General features: G+C 37.6%; 1 protein-coding gene across 3 annotated transcripts in view; it reads right to left on the reverse strand.

Moving 5' to 3' along the window:
• Positions 1–17,909, reverse strand: part of Epc1 (enhancer of polycomb 1) — a 57,704-nt gene extending 39,795 nt beyond the window's left edge. For all 3 annotated transcript variants that reach the window (XM_026405172.2, XM_026405171.2, XM_077802471.1), the window contains exon 1: positions 17,484–17,909. In XM_026405172.2, the coding sequence (XP_026260957.1) occupies positions 17,484–17,636 (153 nt within the window). In that variant the 5' untranslated portion in view covers positions 17,637–17,909. The remainder of the gene's footprint in view (positions 1–17,483) is intronic.
• Positions 17,910–18,240: the final 331 nt, after the last annotated feature.

The following is an 18,240-nucleotide window of genomic DNA, read 5'->3' on the forward strand; positions in this document are numbered from 1 at the left end:
CAGAGCATTTTTTAAAAAATATTTTTTAGTTGTTGATAGATCTTTATTTTATTTGCTTATTTATATCTGGTGCTAGGAATTGAACCCAGTGGCTCACATGTATGAGGCAAACACTCTACCGCTGAGCTACAACTCCAGCCCCAAGATCAGAGCATTTTAATAGCTGACACATGATAGGAGATTTACCAGGACTGTCTTTCCTCTACTACGGCAATGTTCAGGATGGAGGCTGCCCTGTCAGTATGAATCCTGGCAGGCGTGAGACAATGTAGAACAGAACCCAACCCCCAAGTCAACCTAAAGTACAATGTAGTACCAGAAATACATCTGCCACAAAGTCACTAAGATTGGGGGATTATATGTTTACAGTCTGACCTTTCCAACACATTCAAGGAAACCCTTAAACCCACTGAACATTCAAGTCAGAGGCAAGGTTATAGACTGCCTGATTCAAATTCCCTCTGTTAAGTGATAAAAATGAGGGTAAGTGGTATAAAAGGAAGGTTAAGTGGTTAAGAAAGTTGTCCAATCACACAGTAACCATATGACAGAATCATTATCTTCATGTAATCCTAAATTACAATAGGAATAATGGTCTTAATCTCTAAAGATAGCACTGAGTTAGGTGAACAAATAGACAATAGGCCAATCCAGTCATTCATTTGGTAATAGAGGCATTTAATTTCAATGCTAGAGTACTTGGAGCTTAGAGTTCTACAGTAAAAGACTATCATCAAATAACTACCTAAATAAAAATGAAATTTACAATACTAATTCCTATGAAAGATGAGAATCCACAATAGACAACTAATAATGGACAACTAAAGGAGTGATCCTGAGCTAGGATCTGAAGGACTTCTGGGAGATTACTAAACTAACTCAGGGGATCAGTTTCTAATACACAGAAATAAATAAGAATTGATCCTAAGGCTGAAGGAAACTTGAAGGCTTTGGAGGAAATAAAAAGAGGTAGGGAGGGAAAGAGGTAGAGGACAGATCACAGAAAGTCCAGTATACTTCCCACTTGAAAACAAAGGGAAAAGGTTTTAGCAAGAATGACACAATAAGATTTGTTTTCAAAGGACCACTGGTTGTGTTAATACTGGAGAGGTAGCAACTGCACTCTTGCAAGGATTATTTAAATTTAGGCAAGAGATGATAGTACCTTAAATTAGCGAAGTAGTAATGGAGATAATAACATGAAATACTTAGCAAATAAAAATACCATTATACTGCAATTTTAATTTTTATTTGTTTTAAACTCTTACCAGCCTATCTAAAATTTTATCCTAGTTCTCTTTTTCACTGAGATATACGGTAAATCTGAATACATTATGAACAGAATTTTTATCACAACATCTCTAAAAAGCCCCAGCAGCCAGGCAAGATAAGATAGTGCATGCCTGTAATCCTAGTGGCTTGGGAGGCTGAGGCAAGAGGATCATGAGTTCAAAGCCAACCTCATCAAAAGCAAGGTGCTAATCAACTCAGTGAGACTGTCTTTAAATAAAATACCAACAGGGCTGGAGATGTGGCTCAGTAGTTGAGTGCCCCTGAGTTCAATCCCCTCATATCAAAAAAAAAAAAAAAAAAAAGAAAAAAAGAAAAAGAAAGAAACCAAAAAACCCCAGCAATCCTTTTATTTTCTGTGGCACTGGGGATTAAACACAAGGTTGCTCTACCACTGAGCTACATTCCCAACATTTTTTACTTTTTCATAGAGAATATAAGTTGCTCAGTTTTCATAAGGAATGGACAACTAAATGATTTAGTGCTGGGATCTGAAGGATTCCTGGGAGATTGATTAATAACCTAACCTATAGGGGAGCAATGTTTCAATGCTTAGAAATTTGCAATCCTCCTGCTTCAGTCTCCTCAATTATTGGGATTAAAAGTGTGTACCTAGCCACAGCAAGCTTTTTAGAAGACATATGTATATTAAGAATGAGTGGTCATCTTGTTTTATGCCATTTCTTTTAATAAAAATTAGATTACATTCCATTATTTCCCAATTGATAAGGCTTAGTGAAAACTGTTTATTTCATCACTACAAAAATTATAAGGAATTTCTGAAGTCATGTCTATTATACATATCACAGCATAGAAGTTCAAGCAAAAGATGAAATAAAACTCCATGGATTTAGCTGGACATGGTGGCATATGCCTGTAATCCCAAATACTTGTGAGGCTGAGTTAGGAGGATTGCAAATTCAAGGCCAATCCCAGGAATTTAGTGAGACCCCTGTCTCAAAATAAAATGGGCTGGGGATGTGGCTCAATGGTTTAAACACCCCAGGATTCAATCCCTGGTTTCAAAAAATAAAAAAATCTTCATGGATATTTTACATTAGTATTAGTGTACAGAAAAATCCAAGACAAATGAATCAAGGACAATATATATTTAGGGAGTTAATTCTATAAAATTCCCTGGCATACAGAAAAATAAGGAAACAAACCTTATATTTGAGTGGAATTGTATTTCAAAGAAAAAATTTACAAAAGGAAAATTTATACAGAATTCTCATGTGCCACTATGATAGATGAAAATGAAACCTCAAAGAAGGTAATAAGGTAACTGCAACCAAAATTTTCATTTTCAAACCTGTCAGATCAGAGAAAAGAACATTAACATAGAACACAAATTAAGAGTAATATAATTGATTTTTATTTTACCTGATTTATTTTACTTATATTTAAATGGTTAAAAAAAGATTACTTTTCAGGCACTAATTATTAGTAGTTGGCTTACACAGTTTTATTAGACTAAGTGGTAACATACAAACTATTCAAAGTGAAAATAAATCTTTTTGATCTTTACAACAGTTAAAAACACAAAACAAAAAACCTCAGACAGTCTTTATTTGCCATCTGAATTATAAACCGCCTGAAGGAAAAGATATGTTTGTAGACCCCACAATGCATAGGGAAAGTCAGCATTATAATTTGAAAATTTAAGTTCACAAATATTTCATACATGAGTCATCTCATACATTAACACAATATTCAACAGGTACTTTTGTGAAAAGGTCATGAAATTTTCTCTGGCTTAAAATTTTAGTTTATTAATACCAACTCATTTCCTTCCCAAAAGACATGATTTAAATCCTATTTCATTATCTTCACTCCAAAAACTCAAAGACAAACAGGTATTTGATTACCATTTTAGAAGACATAGTTATCACTAAATGCCTGATGTTTAAAGAAACATTTGTGTCACTATAATATTAAACTTTAAAGAGCAATGCTTTTATTTTCAAAGGGCTTATATAATAACCATATAAATTAACTTGGTTTTCTAAAGTTCAGGAGCTGTAATGGGGCTTGGGAAGAGCTGACAGTAAAGCGGCTTTCTGAGTGAATATAAAAAAGGAAAAAGAAAAAGCAACTGGGGTAAAGAGGAACAGCGTTTAAGCAAAGACAGAGATGAGAAAGAGCATGCTCAACAACAACAACAAAAACATCAAGTATAGCAATAGTTCAGTTCACTAACAGGGTCTGTAGTAGCCAGTCTCCAAGGCAGTACCCAGTGACAAATGCCTTTTGATATTCATACTTTCAGGTAGTTTCCCTATGCACTATACCAATGGGTTGGGCCATGATGAATAGCATAAGGCAGAAGTGAAGGTATGTCTTTTCAAAGATTAGGTTATAAAGATTGCAGATTTTGTCTTGGGCACTCCTTTCTTCAGTCACTTGCTCTTGGGAAAGACAGATGTTGTGAGGCCTGTGTGATGAGAACAGAAGCCTCCAGCCAACATTGAGAGTAAGTAAAATGTAGAAGCAGGGTTGGCAACCCTGAAGAGCATTTCTGAACCTATGCCAGAACTATCCAATAAAGCTGCTCCTGAATTCCTGATCCTCAAAAACTGAGAATACAGTTATTTTGAGATGCTAAATTTTGGATAGTTGTGTAACTGTACATATGTTGATAGTGAGTTCCCATCACCATAACAAAAACTAAAATATGAGAATGGCCTTGGAACCAGACAATGGGCATTGATAAAGAAGCTCATGGTGTTCCATGTGGCTGAGGTAGGGATAGAAAGTGAATCGGAGAAAGGCAAATCCCCTGTTAGGAAGAGACACAAAATTTAATAAAACTGATACCATTAAATTATGTGAAAAGTGGAAACTTTACCTAATGAACTGAGCGACTAAGGAGAATTTTCAACCACAATTACAAGTGCTGCCTTGTTTTTTCTGCTATATACAGTGAAAAATGAAAATAAGCTAAATCAAGAATTTTTAAAGAAAATTTGCAATCTCCCTAGACTACAAAATATGCTAAAATTTAGAAATTGACCCTGAGTCAAGATAAAATTCAAGGCCCCAAAAGCATGGTGCATAAAGTAAGTCAAGGGAGTAACTGTACAATCTTTTTGTTTTGTTTTTGGTTCTAGGGACTGAATACAGGGGCATTTAGCCACTGAGCTACATCCACAGCCCTTTTTTATTTTCAGACAGGGTCTTGCTAAGTTCTTGGGGCCTTAATGAGTTGCTGAGGCTGGCTTTGAACTTGCAATCCTCCAGAGCTGCCAGGTTTACAGGCTTGTGCCACCACAAACAGCTGCAACTGTTAAATTTTTTTAAGACCTCAGAAAGATTACAAAAAAAAAAAGGGGGGGTGCCTCACAGTACTGTTAGACAGACAGCCTGCTCAAGAGAACTATGTGCTTCACAGATTCTCTTAACCAAACAATAGGGCATTGCGGAAGTTTAAGAGTGTTCTCTCAGCAAAGCTTAGTAAAAAAAATCACAAGTAAAAGAATTTATACATATGGTTTCAACTAATGGATAGACCTCTAAAAATTCACAGAAAATGCACAAAAATTTTAGAAGAATTATAGTATACTGAACTCAAAAGACAAGAGCCAGCAGAAAATAAAAATGAGCCCAAAATGTGGGACAGAAGTAAGCTAAGAAAAGCACTCAGCTGCAAACACGTGCTACTTTTATTTTTTTTGGGGGGGGGGGTCAGAAGTCGGAACCAAAAGCCCAAAGGGCAAAGCTGAGAGCTATGCGTTAATTATACCTAGGAACTGAGACTCAATCAAGGAACTTATTTGTCTGTTTTTCCTTTTTTTTTTTGGATCTGTTGTTCTGGAAGAAGTCAGATATAAGGACATCATGATAATCAGTGAAAAGCCCATGTAATGATAAACAGAGGACTTTGGCCAGCAAGGAATTGAGGCTTGCACCAAGTGAATGAACCTGGAAGCGCCTTCTCCAAACCCAGTCAAGCCTTTAGAAGACTGCAACCCTAGGCAAGAGTGAAAGACTCTGGGCCAGTATCACAAAGATAAGTCACTCAAAGATTCCTAGCTTTCAGAAACTGTGAAATAGTATTTGCTGGTTTAGCTACTAAATTTGGGGATAATGTTATGTAGCGCTAATAACTAAAACAGGTTTACACAGAAAAAAGGGAAAAACACTGAAAATAGAGTCAGAAACCACATCATGCAGGGCCCAGTAAATCCTATTAAGGAGTTTCTGTATTTTAACCTATGAGAAAAAAATAAACAATTTAAGGATTTCATATATCAACGTAACAACCAAATTTATTTTAGAAAGATCATCCTGAAAACTTGGAGGGAGTTGGGAGTTGTGAAAACTAAAAATAGGAAAACAAAAGAAGCAATTATAAACCTTCTTAAGAGGGAATTCTAACACTTGAATAGGAATTCTTAGATTTAAATATATTAAGTGTCAGAGTAATCTCAAAAACTTAAAAATTACACAAATGTACAGCCCTTACACAAATGTTCAGCCCTTACTAAAAGGTGTAGAACCCCCCCACCCCACACACGACACATACACACCTGCAGCCAACAGTCTTCAAAACATTTTCTATATCCTTTGCATACCACTGGAAACCAAGAGTATATCTGAGAAAACAATCCATATGAACCAACTCTCTGGTCCACAAAATGCCATGTTTTTCAATACCTTATGTCCCACTAAATGATACATAAAATCAGTATCTACTCATATTGTGACACTCTATAGTCAAATATCATGTTATGATGAAAATTTGTTGAAACTTAACCTTTTTAAAAAACAGTTCCATGGGCTGGGGATGTGGCTCAAGTGGTAAGTGCTCGCCTGGCATGCGAGGGGCACTGGGTTCGATCCTCAGCACCACATAAAAAATAAATAAAATAAAGATATTGTGTCCACTGAAAACTAAAACTAAATAAATAAATAAATAAATATTTAAAAATTCTCTCTTTAAAAAAAAAAAAAACAAAACAGTTCCATGTGGAGGTTGTGGCTCAGCGGTAGAGCATTCACCTAGCACGTGCAAGGCCCTGGGTTCAATCTTCAGCCCCACATAAAAATAAATAAAATAAAGGTATTGTGTCCAACTACAACTAAAAAGTAAAATATTAAAAAAAAAAAAAAGTTTAAGCTGGATGTGATGGTGCACACCTGTAATCCCAATGGCTCAGGAAGCTGAGGCAGGAATTTCACAAGTTCAAAGCCAGCTTCAGCAATTTAGTGAGGCCCTAAGCAACAGTAAAATCCTGCTCCAAATATTAGGGCTAGAGATGTGGCTCAGTAGTTAAGCTCCCCTGGGTTCAATCCCCAATACTAAAAAAAAACCCACCACCAGTTCAATCCTTTAAGGATTAAAAGCAAAATTAAAATAAGTTTAAAAGATCTGAGCACTTACTACATGAGCACCATACTTAAAAAGCAAGTAGCACAACCAGAATTTTAACTGAGCCTAACTCCATAGCTCATGTTTTGAACCCAATAAAGCAGCTATTCTCAGACCTTTCAGACTCCATTTGCTCACTCTTTTCAAATTCCTTCATTATCCTACCTATACAAGCATTGTTCAAATAATAAATTCAAGGACCTACTTATAAAATAGAGAAGGAAAAAAATGGGAAAGTAACATAAAATGCATTTTAATTGTAAATTCTTGGGTGACCCAGGAAGACAAAATGAGGTTCTCACAGATGCTTACAAGAGAATTCACTGTGAACTTAACAGCTAAAAATAACATATGTTTTACAGATATTCACTATGGCTATTTAAACACCACAAATGGTGGTGATGTTGATGAAATAATTCCTGCAGAAGTTCTGAACAAAAAAGTACATTATTCTCTTACTATGTACTTTTACATAGTAATGTAAATTCCTGAAAATTTTAGTGTATGTAAAACTTTTTAAAAAATCTTCATTTGTAAAAATGAAATTAGGTCCTAGACTCAATTAATTTATAAGTGGAATTTCATCTACTGGAATATTTTGTGGGATAGTCAGAAGTCACACTGGCAATTCTTCCTTTTATGCAACTGTTTTTAATGCACAGTGGAACTTGTATAACTATAAGCCCTTTCCTGCTATTTGCCACTGACAACCTTCAATACTTATGAAAATCAAAAGTGCACTCACAAATTTACAGAATGTTTCCAGAGTGGAAGAACAGTATAGCCCTCAATAAGAACCACTGTAGAGAAATAAGCAAAGGTCTCTGGTGTTCCAAACAACCTTTAAATCCATTTCCCAAGCGGTAAAACAGGTGTGCTATACAAAAATTCATTTTTGTAACAATATTTAATCAACTGAGCAGCAGGGCAGATATTCCCTAGAGTTCAAAGGACCACCAGTTTCTCCCCAGTGGACCTGCCCTCCCTTTAGAATTTCACACCATCTCTAGCTACAGGATTATTTCTTACAGCTCAGAGTTCAGGTATCTTAAACTGTTCGTTCACTTGAGGTCAGGTGTATAAATTCCATCATTTTTCATAATCATTACCACTCTTGAGATGTAACAGGATTGCCTGGCTCTTATCACCAATCTGATCTCTATCTTTCACTCTTCCCCATTCCCAAACTCTTACACTCTGTTCTGTGAAACAAAAATATCACTGCTTTCAATATTTCCCCATCTATTTACTCTACCTAAAGGCTGGTAGTCTCCCATAAACACTATGAATCTCCTCATAGCTTTTTTCTTCCTATATCCGCCAAACTAATAGATGTGTTAAGCATTCATCTTCCTTGCTTCCCACTGCTGGTTCTATATAATTTCTTCCATTGTCATTAGAAAAAAATATATATAACCCCTTATAAACCAATACCATCACTTTCTTCCCAAGTTGTCATTTGCAGTCTCTGGGTCACAGTCACTGAGCTCACCATCTTCTCAAACCCCACACTTCTGGTATCCTTTATTTATTTTTTTTAAAAGTTGTATATGGACAATGCCTTTATTTTTACATGGTGCTGAGGATTGAACCCAGTGCCTCACACATGCTAGGCAAGCACTCTACCATTGAGCTAACACTCCAGACCCCCTGGTATCCATTCTTTACAATAATATCCATTTGAATAATCATCTAATATCATAACCTTCACACCCACACTGATCTCTTCTACTCCATCTTTGCCATCACTCCTGTGGTTACACTGTAAATCTTGCCTTCACTAATAATTGTACCACCTCTGAAATCTTAACTCAAGCATGTAACCACCACCCACCCTCCTGACTTGTCTAACTTATTCTAACACCCTTACTCTAAGAAATGACTCCCCTGAGCCTTCTAATCCTATGAGAGTCCTACGTCAATCTTCTACTACTCATTATCTCCATGATGCCTTCTTTCCCTGCTTACCCAGTTTAGATTCCATGGTCCATCACAATAATCTACCCCATAAATACTTTTGTCTTCATCCTTGGATTCCTCCTTTGTACTTGCTCAACCCTAGATGAGCCCTACTTTGTGCTGGAAATCAAGTTGAACTCCTGATCTTCATTCAACTGCCCAAATAAGCTGACTGGTCTGATTTCTAAATAATCACAAATACTATACCTTCAACACATTCATCAATTCTACTCCTTTCTCTAGTAAAGTTAGCTTTCCCACACCTACCTTCCTGTCTCTTAAGGTTCCGTTCTCACTCTCAGGTGATGACCTCACCTCCTACTTCATAGAGAAGTAGAATCATAAGATAAACCATTCTGTCCTCTCATTACCAACTCCAACAAACTACTATGCATTTTTTTCTCATACAACTTCCTTCTTTTCAAAAGGGAAAAAAAGTATTTCTTCCCTAATTAGATCCCTCCATAAAACTGATCCAGGAGAGACAGGAAATAGTTATTAGAACAAAGTCCTTGAATCAGAGAGGGGATGGAATTATTTCATCCTTTTAAATGGTTCTATTATACTAGTTCTATTCTTTTACACTAGTTATGGTAGATTCTTTTTAACCTTTTTAACATTTTAATTTACTAATTCTGTTATAAGGCTTATTGCTAGCCATTTTTTTTGTTTTTGTTTTTTGTTTTTGGTATTTGTTCTGGGACACAAGCTATTTGAAATTTAGATTGTTTTGAGTTTCCTGTTCAATCTTTATTAAGACAAGTCCAGAAGTATTTAGTTTAGCACTAACTTGACTCTATTCTTGGAGAATAACCCTTCTGAGGACTCTCATTTGATGCTTTGTGTAATACCAGCCCTTTCTATTCTGGAAAGTGGGGATGTAACATTTCCAGCCCTGTGACCTGCCAGAACTGTCCTCCCCCACCCCACCCCTCCTTTCTCCCTTTCAGAGACCTGTTAAGTTTCCATATAGGCTCAGATCAGCCATCAGCCAGACTCAGGGAAATTTCCACCATTCCACTGTTACAGGCCAATGGCATATAACTAATCAAATTAAACAACCACTTTCCAGTACTCATCTGCTCAGTGGACACAGCTAACCAATGTCCTTCTTTCTTGAGACACTTTTAGCTTCATTTTCCTCCTCTACCTGAGCTATAGAGCACAGTGTAAATTACCAACCGTATGATAATGACTTCCAAATCATACTCTTAAGCACAAATTGCTCTAATGTACAACATTCTCACAACTCAGCTACATTTGAACAAGTAATAGGCTTTTCAAACTAAAGTCTTCCACCTTTTGTATAACATCCCTCCTCTAATTTTTCCCTATCTCAGAAAGTAACCCAATCATCTATCCACTTGCTCAAGTTAAATCTCAGGGATTCATCCTTGATTCTTTCTCTCCATCTCTGAACACATCAGTATATCCAAATCCATCAAGCAAATTCTGTTGGTTGTACCATCAAAAGGATCTCAAACCCATCTAATTCTCTTAATTTGTACCTTTACCATTCTTCTTAAGGCCATCATTCTTATCTAATATGACTCATTTCCCACATGGTAGAGTGATCTTTTAAAAAATGTTAGAACCTATCACTCCTTTACCTCAAACTAATGGCTTACTTCATTTCCAAGCAATGCTAGTTTGTTATGGTAGCCTGTCTGATTGGTATCCCCTGAATGCCTGTGGGTCCTCATGGCATAATAACCATCCCCTTCCTCACTTTGCTCTACTCACATTGGACTTTCTTTTGTTCCTACCTCAGGCTCTCTGCCTAGAACTTTCTCCATCCATGTTAACAGGTATTAATGTTGGGCTTATTCCAAACATTTTAGTCTCAGGTAAATTTGCCTTTACCTCCAATGCAAAATAAATCCTCCTCTTTCATCTATCTGAAATTATGTACTTCTTGTTCTACTGCCACATACTTTTATCCATTTCTTTCTTTATTTTTTTCTTTCTTTTTTTGGTCTATATTCTTCCATTAGAACTCAGTTATTCAACTAAACAAATATTGAACATTTACCATGTACCAGGCATTATTTCAGGTGCTAAAAACATCAGTTAACAAAGTAGATAAAAAAAATTTCTACCTTCTGAGCCCAAAGTCTGTAATGTAAAATCCATGAAACAATCCCTCTTTATTCACTGGTGTATCCACAGGGCTTGTAACAGTATCACAAGCAATAAACATTTGCTACCAAAATCAATAAAAAACGTATTTATGTGTTTCTTACACAATGTACCTCACTCAAATCTCCCCCCTCAGTTATTAGAATAATGATGAAATTTTTACTTTAGTCTTCAACTAGCTATATTTATATTTTATTTCACCTCCACACACTATTATCTTACAGGTAAACCATCAACCTGTAACCATCACTACAGAGTTCCATCTCTAAACTCAAAATCTTTACAATACTGCTACTGCATCCACTTGTAAATCCCAGAGCTTCCAAAGACTAAATTGGAACCAGTTACCCATGCACCTAGACTATCTTTACTTCTTTGTAAATTGTGTTCATATAACATGCAAGGGAAACCACTAAAGATTTAAAGACTTATTTTAAATAAGCACGTAACACACATTTGAAAAGACAAGTATCAACACAATAGGCTGACTGCAATAGAGATAAAACCATTTCTTCATTTTTGAATAAAGAAAATTTGGGTTTGAGGAAACATGTATGTATACCTACACAACATGAGAGGCTAGACTAGGACGTATGTCTCATAAATCCCAGTTTGATTTTTTTTCAATTAATAATTGCTTCTCAAGAGTTATTTTTCTTTTACATATATAATATAATTATAATGTAAAACAACTATATGTCATCCATATGACAGTTGAAACTTTGGGTTATCTTTGTACCTGGATTTACTCAAAGGCCACATCTTATTTATTCAGCTGGTACTTGCTAATACTGAAGGGAATTCAATTAAAATAATTTGCTTTGATAATTCGTCACAAATGAAAAAAAATAATTTTTAAAATTCATAGCAAAATTCAGAAAGCTACGGAAGAATGCATCAAAATTGAACCAATTTCCTTTTTAAATTTGAGACAGTGTCTTGCTCAATTGCCGGAGCTGGCCTTGAACTGAAAATTTTCCTGCTGCAGCCTCTGGAATTGCTGGGGATATAGTGTGTGCCAAAATGCCCAGTTGAACCAAACACCAAACATTTAAAAGATAACCTTCATTACGTCTTCAAAATAACTCATCATTTCTGCATTCACCAAAGCTAAGATGCAGATAATGTGTCAAATATTTATTAAGGTCACCAAATTTGTTTTTCATCTATCTACAACAGCAGGGCTGGTGGATGAAATTCATTAAATGCATTTAAAGTTGGATGTCCACTAAGTTTAAAATACTGTAATAACTCAAAAGATGATGTCTATAGAAATCATTGGTTTTGAGTTAGGAAACTCGATAAACAATTTATAAACACACTAAGCAATACTATCAAATTGTTTAAAACTTTGAGTTCTTATTGAGTTCCCTAAAATTTGTAGTTCTGTCTTTAAAATATTTCATGCTTTCGTCCACTTTTGTACTTAGAACCCCCCCCCCCAATACTGGGGACTTAACCCAGGCCTTGAATGCATGCTAGGCAAGCACTCTACCACTGAGCTACATTCCCAATCCCTCACAATTCATTTTATTCCAGAAGTACAATATAAAATTATCATTACCTTATGGGTTCTCTATTTCTAAAAGGTAGAATCACAAACTATACAATTATTCCATAATATTGTTCCCTTTAAAATAATGTTAATTAAATTTTCTTAATTTTCCAGGAAATTGTGTAATAAATGTAGTCAGGATCCACATTTTAATATATACAAACAGGACTCTTGAACTCTTAGAAAGTACTTAAAAAACACTGTCATATGTGTGTCTTTATGGCTTCTGTGTCTGTTTACTACTTAAATATCAGGACATAGTAAAATGAAAAATGTAAAACACAAACTCAGTCTGTTTTTAATAAAATAATAAGATTGGTTGGCAGACTATTTAATTCTACCCCCAGAATGATGAACCTTTAAACACAGCTTTTTATCCTTTGCTTACTACTCTGTATTAAATGATGCTTTTAAATTTTATTGAGGTGAGAGAAAATTAAAAATTCCACTAGTGATCATGAATACCCACAAAACACCTTTAAATACATAAGCCCATTAATTTTTATTATTGCTAAGAAAGCAAAGCCTAAATAATTTGAAATATTAAACTATATACTGAAATGGAAGTTAATACTAATACTTTAGGTACCTACACATTTAGATTCTCAAGAGGTCCCTTTTATAGTTAAGTCTTCAGTGTCTTCCTGTGTTGCCTATACTTTTTAAAATATTTCAATTATCCTGTTTCTAGTTACTGTCAGATTGAGACAAAACCAAAAGAACTCCATTTGAAATTTCTAGGACAGACTATCTTAACTCTTGAGCTTTCTGACCTGGCCCATTACTGTTTGCTTGAGGGACAAGTATGAATGTTCCCTCTAGAAAAATATATCACAAAATTTTATATGCACATTGTGCGATCCACCAACTTCCAGAACTATTGTCCCCATAACCCTCAGAACCAATCCCAGCTTAGGAACTTCTACTCAAAAATATCTTAGACAAGTAAAAAGTTGAAGTCAGATTGTCATTTCTGTTATCTTTGGCTTTATCTGGACTGTTTGTTCTTTAAAGCAAAAATCCTAAATACTCTCAATTCCTTTCTAATCCAAAGTATCTGTAGGTTCTTTGTTAAACGTTCCTTCTACTATAACTGAGATTTCAGATATTTCTCTTCACTTCCAAGAGAGTGGACAGAACAGAGAAATCTGGACGGATCTTTATAGCTCCAGATGGAAGAGCTAAAAACTGCGATTTAGAATATTAAAGGTTAAAAAAAAAGTTTCTTTTAAAAATAAGAAATCAAACTTTCAAGCTTATCACTTAAAGCAATTTAAACTTGCTTCTATGAAACTGAAAAAGTAGATTTTCATAAAAATTTAAAAAATTTTGGAATATGTGCACATTGCCACTTTAGCCCTCATAAAAGCAAAACAAAAAGAAACCTCCTATCAACTTTATAAAGTCCTTAACTTGGACTCAATAACACTGTATACTGGGCCAGTAATGAAGGAGACAAAAGGTAGGAGTGTAAGCCTATCTTGTCCAGTTAGAACCTTATAAAGGTAAGCTGTCACATTTTGATAGCTAGACCCTGCTTCTGAATTGGTTGATATCATACTTCACATCTCAAATACATCAAATATCATAAGTCTCTATTCCTCACAAATGGAAACATACACCCAATACAACCCAGTGAAAAATGTTACATTGAGCATAAGTCACTCCAATTTGTTAAACAACACTTTAAAAAGAACTTTTTAAGATGTATCCCAAAGTGGTATTATCATAATGGAGGATTTAACTTAAAGCTCCAATTTTAATCAAAATAAGTCAATTTAAAAAAATCTGAAGCTGGGCGTAGTTGTGAACATCTGTGATCCTAGTGACTCAGGTGGTTGAGGCAGGAGGATGGCAAGTTCAAGACCAGCTTCAGCAATTTAGACCCTAAGCAACTTAGTGAGAATCTATCTCAAAATAAAAAATGAAATGGGTTGGGGATGTATCTCATTGGTAAAGCCCTCTGGATTCAAGTACCAATACCAAAAAACAAAGCAAAACAAAACAAATCTCATAGGTCTAATCTTTTTAGCAATGCACATCCTTTCAAATAAATGTAAAACTGTGGCAATAAATAGCATAAAGATAATAAAATTAACTTTATGAAGTTAGAAATGATAAATTATAATGGGACATCTGCCTCCAACTTAACTTTTTGTTCAATACTCAAAGGGACTCATTTATTTCATAGAGGTGATGATGGTCCACTGTTTCTCAATCATTTAAAATTTGTACCTGTAATTCATTAATACCAGGTTTTCATCAAATTATCTTTTGGATTAGCAACTTACAACTTACTTCATTGAATGAATTTAAATATTTGCACCCTAACATCAGGATCCAGGTAAGTCCTTCAATTGCTTATAATCTAGTTATTTTTCAATTCTACTACAATAATAAAAATAAGTTCTAAAGTTGAGTAATGTTTTTCATTTCCAAAAGGCCATGGGCCGGGAAGATGGATGAGGGATTTTACTTAAAACTGTTTTCTTTAAAATTAACAAGCATGACTATTTAGACCAATGTTGTCAGCTTTGATTAAAATAAGCTAAATGGGAGTATAAATTATTAAATCCTTTTCATATGTTAAAGATTTGTACTAAATTCACCACAAATTATAATTATTAGGTATATTTCACATGACAATTTTGCAGATGTATTCCAATAATTAAATGCTTTTTATTAATAAAGTGGTATGTAAAAAACTATCCTCATCTAAATCCGCCCCCATTTTCACGACCAAAGGAAGAATATGCACTTTTGCTAAGCTAAACAGTCAATTCAGGTTCTAGGCTATGGGGAGCTAATAGAAGGCATAATCAATATGTGAAAAACAGAAGTCTGTTTTAATTAACCTTTCCTCTTTATAAATAAGAAGTACTTTCAGTAAACTATGTACAGTTTTTTTTTTCCTAAGGTTTACTTAGAATTCAATTACCTTTATGTTTACTATACATTTTCAACAATGCATAACATGCTTCTTTCAAAATTGTGATTTATATGACCTACCACTAAGGACATGAAACCACAGGATTGTAGAGCAGTTTGTTTACCGGGAACTTTTTACATTCTTCTATTAAGTTTAGTACCTATTCAGCTTCACTGATCATACACAGTTTTGGTTGGTTGGTTGTGAAGTGAAAACTTTTTAAACAGGTGATGGAAAAAGACAGCATGACAGAAGAAAAAAATCCCTATGACCCTCAAAAATGGGGGATCCACATGCTATGACCTAGTGATAGCTACTGTACTTCAGTGAGCAAAAATTATCTGCAAAATTTAACACGCATGATACTTCAGTTGAACTCTGCTCTCATTTTAGGTTGTAGCTCTTGGGACTCTCCAAAATATTCATAGAAGCAAGACTTAACTAAAGTTCTAAAGCATTCTGTATTGCTGTCTTGCTTTAATCAGGTTCTCCCATTCCTTGGCTGCAAAACAAGAACTACAAATTAATTTCCAGGGCAAGGTAACACCAACTCCCTAACTTAAAAGTTATTATCTGTTAAAATTATAAAGAGAAACAAAAATAAAACCAAAAGACAAGATTCTGCAGTCACAAGTACTTTAATTTTAAAAAAACAAATCACTTATTTAAAAATAAACAAATGGCACCATTCTACTCTAAGATCATACAAGTAAAATAAAAGGTACGATTCTCATAGGTAATGTGCTGAAAGTCAGTACTACACTAGACAATCTCAACTACTACATACACTTAACTTATCTGTAAAGTTGGATGCTACTCTCAAAAAGTAACATTTGACTGTCACAACTATTTTATTTTAAAAGGTTAACCAACCCAAAGAGTTTAAAGAGTTTTATTTTCAAAGATAACATTACAGAGCATAGTTTCTACATTAAAAATTCTTACAAAACCAATAGAAGTATTACAGTACAATTTTCCACAACAAATTTGTAGCACACAAGTCCACGCGAATCCTTGACTTCCTTGAACTGTCAATACACTGCACCCTGTTTAAATGGCTGTACCTGAAAACCAAGGTATGCAATTCCTTAGGATTAGAAGTCATCAAGTTATACTGTCAAGGATCTGGGGGAAATGAGAGGAAGATTCTATTATCCTTGTGTCTGAACCCAACTTCCACAACAAGGTAAAGCCATAGCTATGACTGTCAATTAGCTGTAAAGTCATTTAAATATTAAAACCCACCCAATTTAGACATCTCAATGTTAAGATCTCTGAACGAATTCACTTAAGTCCCGTTATGAATTAAAAAGGACCCTCTTTGGTCTTCGACATTTACTTAAATCAGACCTTTTCCCTCCCTTTGAGATATCTGAAAGCAGGCGAAATTAAATTTATTTTACAGATAAAAAATAATAAAGTTGCAGGGCTTTGGAAGAGCCACTTAGTCCAAACAAATCTGCAACATATTTTTCAGGATCAAAGAAAAAGTCAGGGATAGTCGTTTACTATCCTCCGACTAACTGGCACAGGGATTGCATGCACACGTTCCAGAAAGAGGATACTGCAAATAGTAAGTTTTCTATGAAAGTTAAGTCGTCTGGGCAAACACGGAGCATCTCGACATCTCATTCAGGGAGAGGACACCAGCCTCAAATGCCTGCAGTCCGCCTGGCCCGGCCCTCTGAGGCTCCACGTGGGGTTGCACAGAGCCCAACACGCTGTCCAGGCCTCCGGGAAGTGAAACTCCCCGCCGGTGCGCAGAACTGCGCTCCTGGGCGCGGGCAGCGGCGCGGAGGCCACAATGGCCCTAGAGCGCCGCCCAGCGGGCCGCGGAAAAGCTGCAGGCGGGCCCGCGGTTCCCGGCTCGCCGCACCCCCACCGCCACCCAGCCTGTTCCCCTCTCCGGATGCACAAGGCCCAACCCAAGAACTGAGACCACAAAATGGCTGCCGGCAGCCTTGTCACGTGACCCCTTTGTGCCTTTCGGGCCCCCGAACTCCGCGGGGCCCGGGTACAAGTGACCGGGGTCGGCGGGTGGCCTTCGAGGAGGGCCCGCCGGGCCGCGACGGCCGGGGGTCTAGGCCGGGGAAGGCAGGGTAAAGGCCCGGCCGGCGACCGAGAGTCGGCGGCGAAGAGAAGATGGCGGCCATTTTGTGTGGGTCTGCTGCTCCGCCGCCGCCGCAGGCAGCAGAGGAGCGGGGCCTGGCGGTGGGTCGGACAGGGGAGTTAACACGTACCGACTCCTCTTCCTTCTCCATTCCGGTGGGCATCTGCGGCACGGCCCGGTTTATCGAGGCGTATTCGTGCAGGTCGGGCAGATCCTCACAGCGGAAAACCGGCAACGGCTTCGAGGCGTCTAGCGCCCGCGCCCGAAACGACAGTTTACTCATCTCAGGCGCAGCAGATACCTCTCCGCTCTGGGGAAACGGCCCCGGCCAGCGGGATCATGGAGAACCGGGGGTTCGGTCCCCACTCGCGTACCGCTGCCGGGGACTTGAGGGGCGGAGCGCAAAACCCGCCGTCCGGGCACTAACACCAGCCGGGAGGGTGGGAGGCTGTGCCGCTCCGCTCCTCTCTCGCTCGCTCTCTTCAATACGCCATGGCCAACATGGCGGACATTAAAACTCCACTGTGCGCTCTTCAGCCAACCCCAGCCATTCCCCACACTGCATCGCGCAGCGGCGCGGGCACGCGGGGGGGGGGAGCGCGGGCTCGAGGCCGGCGCCGGCACGGAGCGCGCGTCCCGCCAACCCCCGGCGCCCGCCACCTAGCTCCCCGCGCCGGGCTGCCGCGGCCCCCGCCCTCCGCCGGCCGGGGGGCGGCAGGCCTAGGGGGCGGCGGCGCTGGCGGGCGCTCGGACGCCGGGAGCCGGCCTGCGGGTACCGCTCGCCCTCCAGCGCTCAAGCTGCTCGCTCACGCTCGCTCCCTCCCAGCGCCGTTTTCTGACCCGCGAAGGTGTCGGAAAACTGTCTCCACCCGCACGCCGGCTTTTCG

This window comes from Urocitellus parryii, chromosome 9 (genome assembly GCF_045843805.1).
Source record: "Urocitellus parryii isolate mUroPar1 chromosome 9, mUroPar1.hap1, whole genome shotgun sequence".
Lineage (NCBI taxonomy): Eukaryota > Metazoa > Chordata > Mammalia > Rodentia > Sciuridae > Urocitellus > Urocitellus parryii.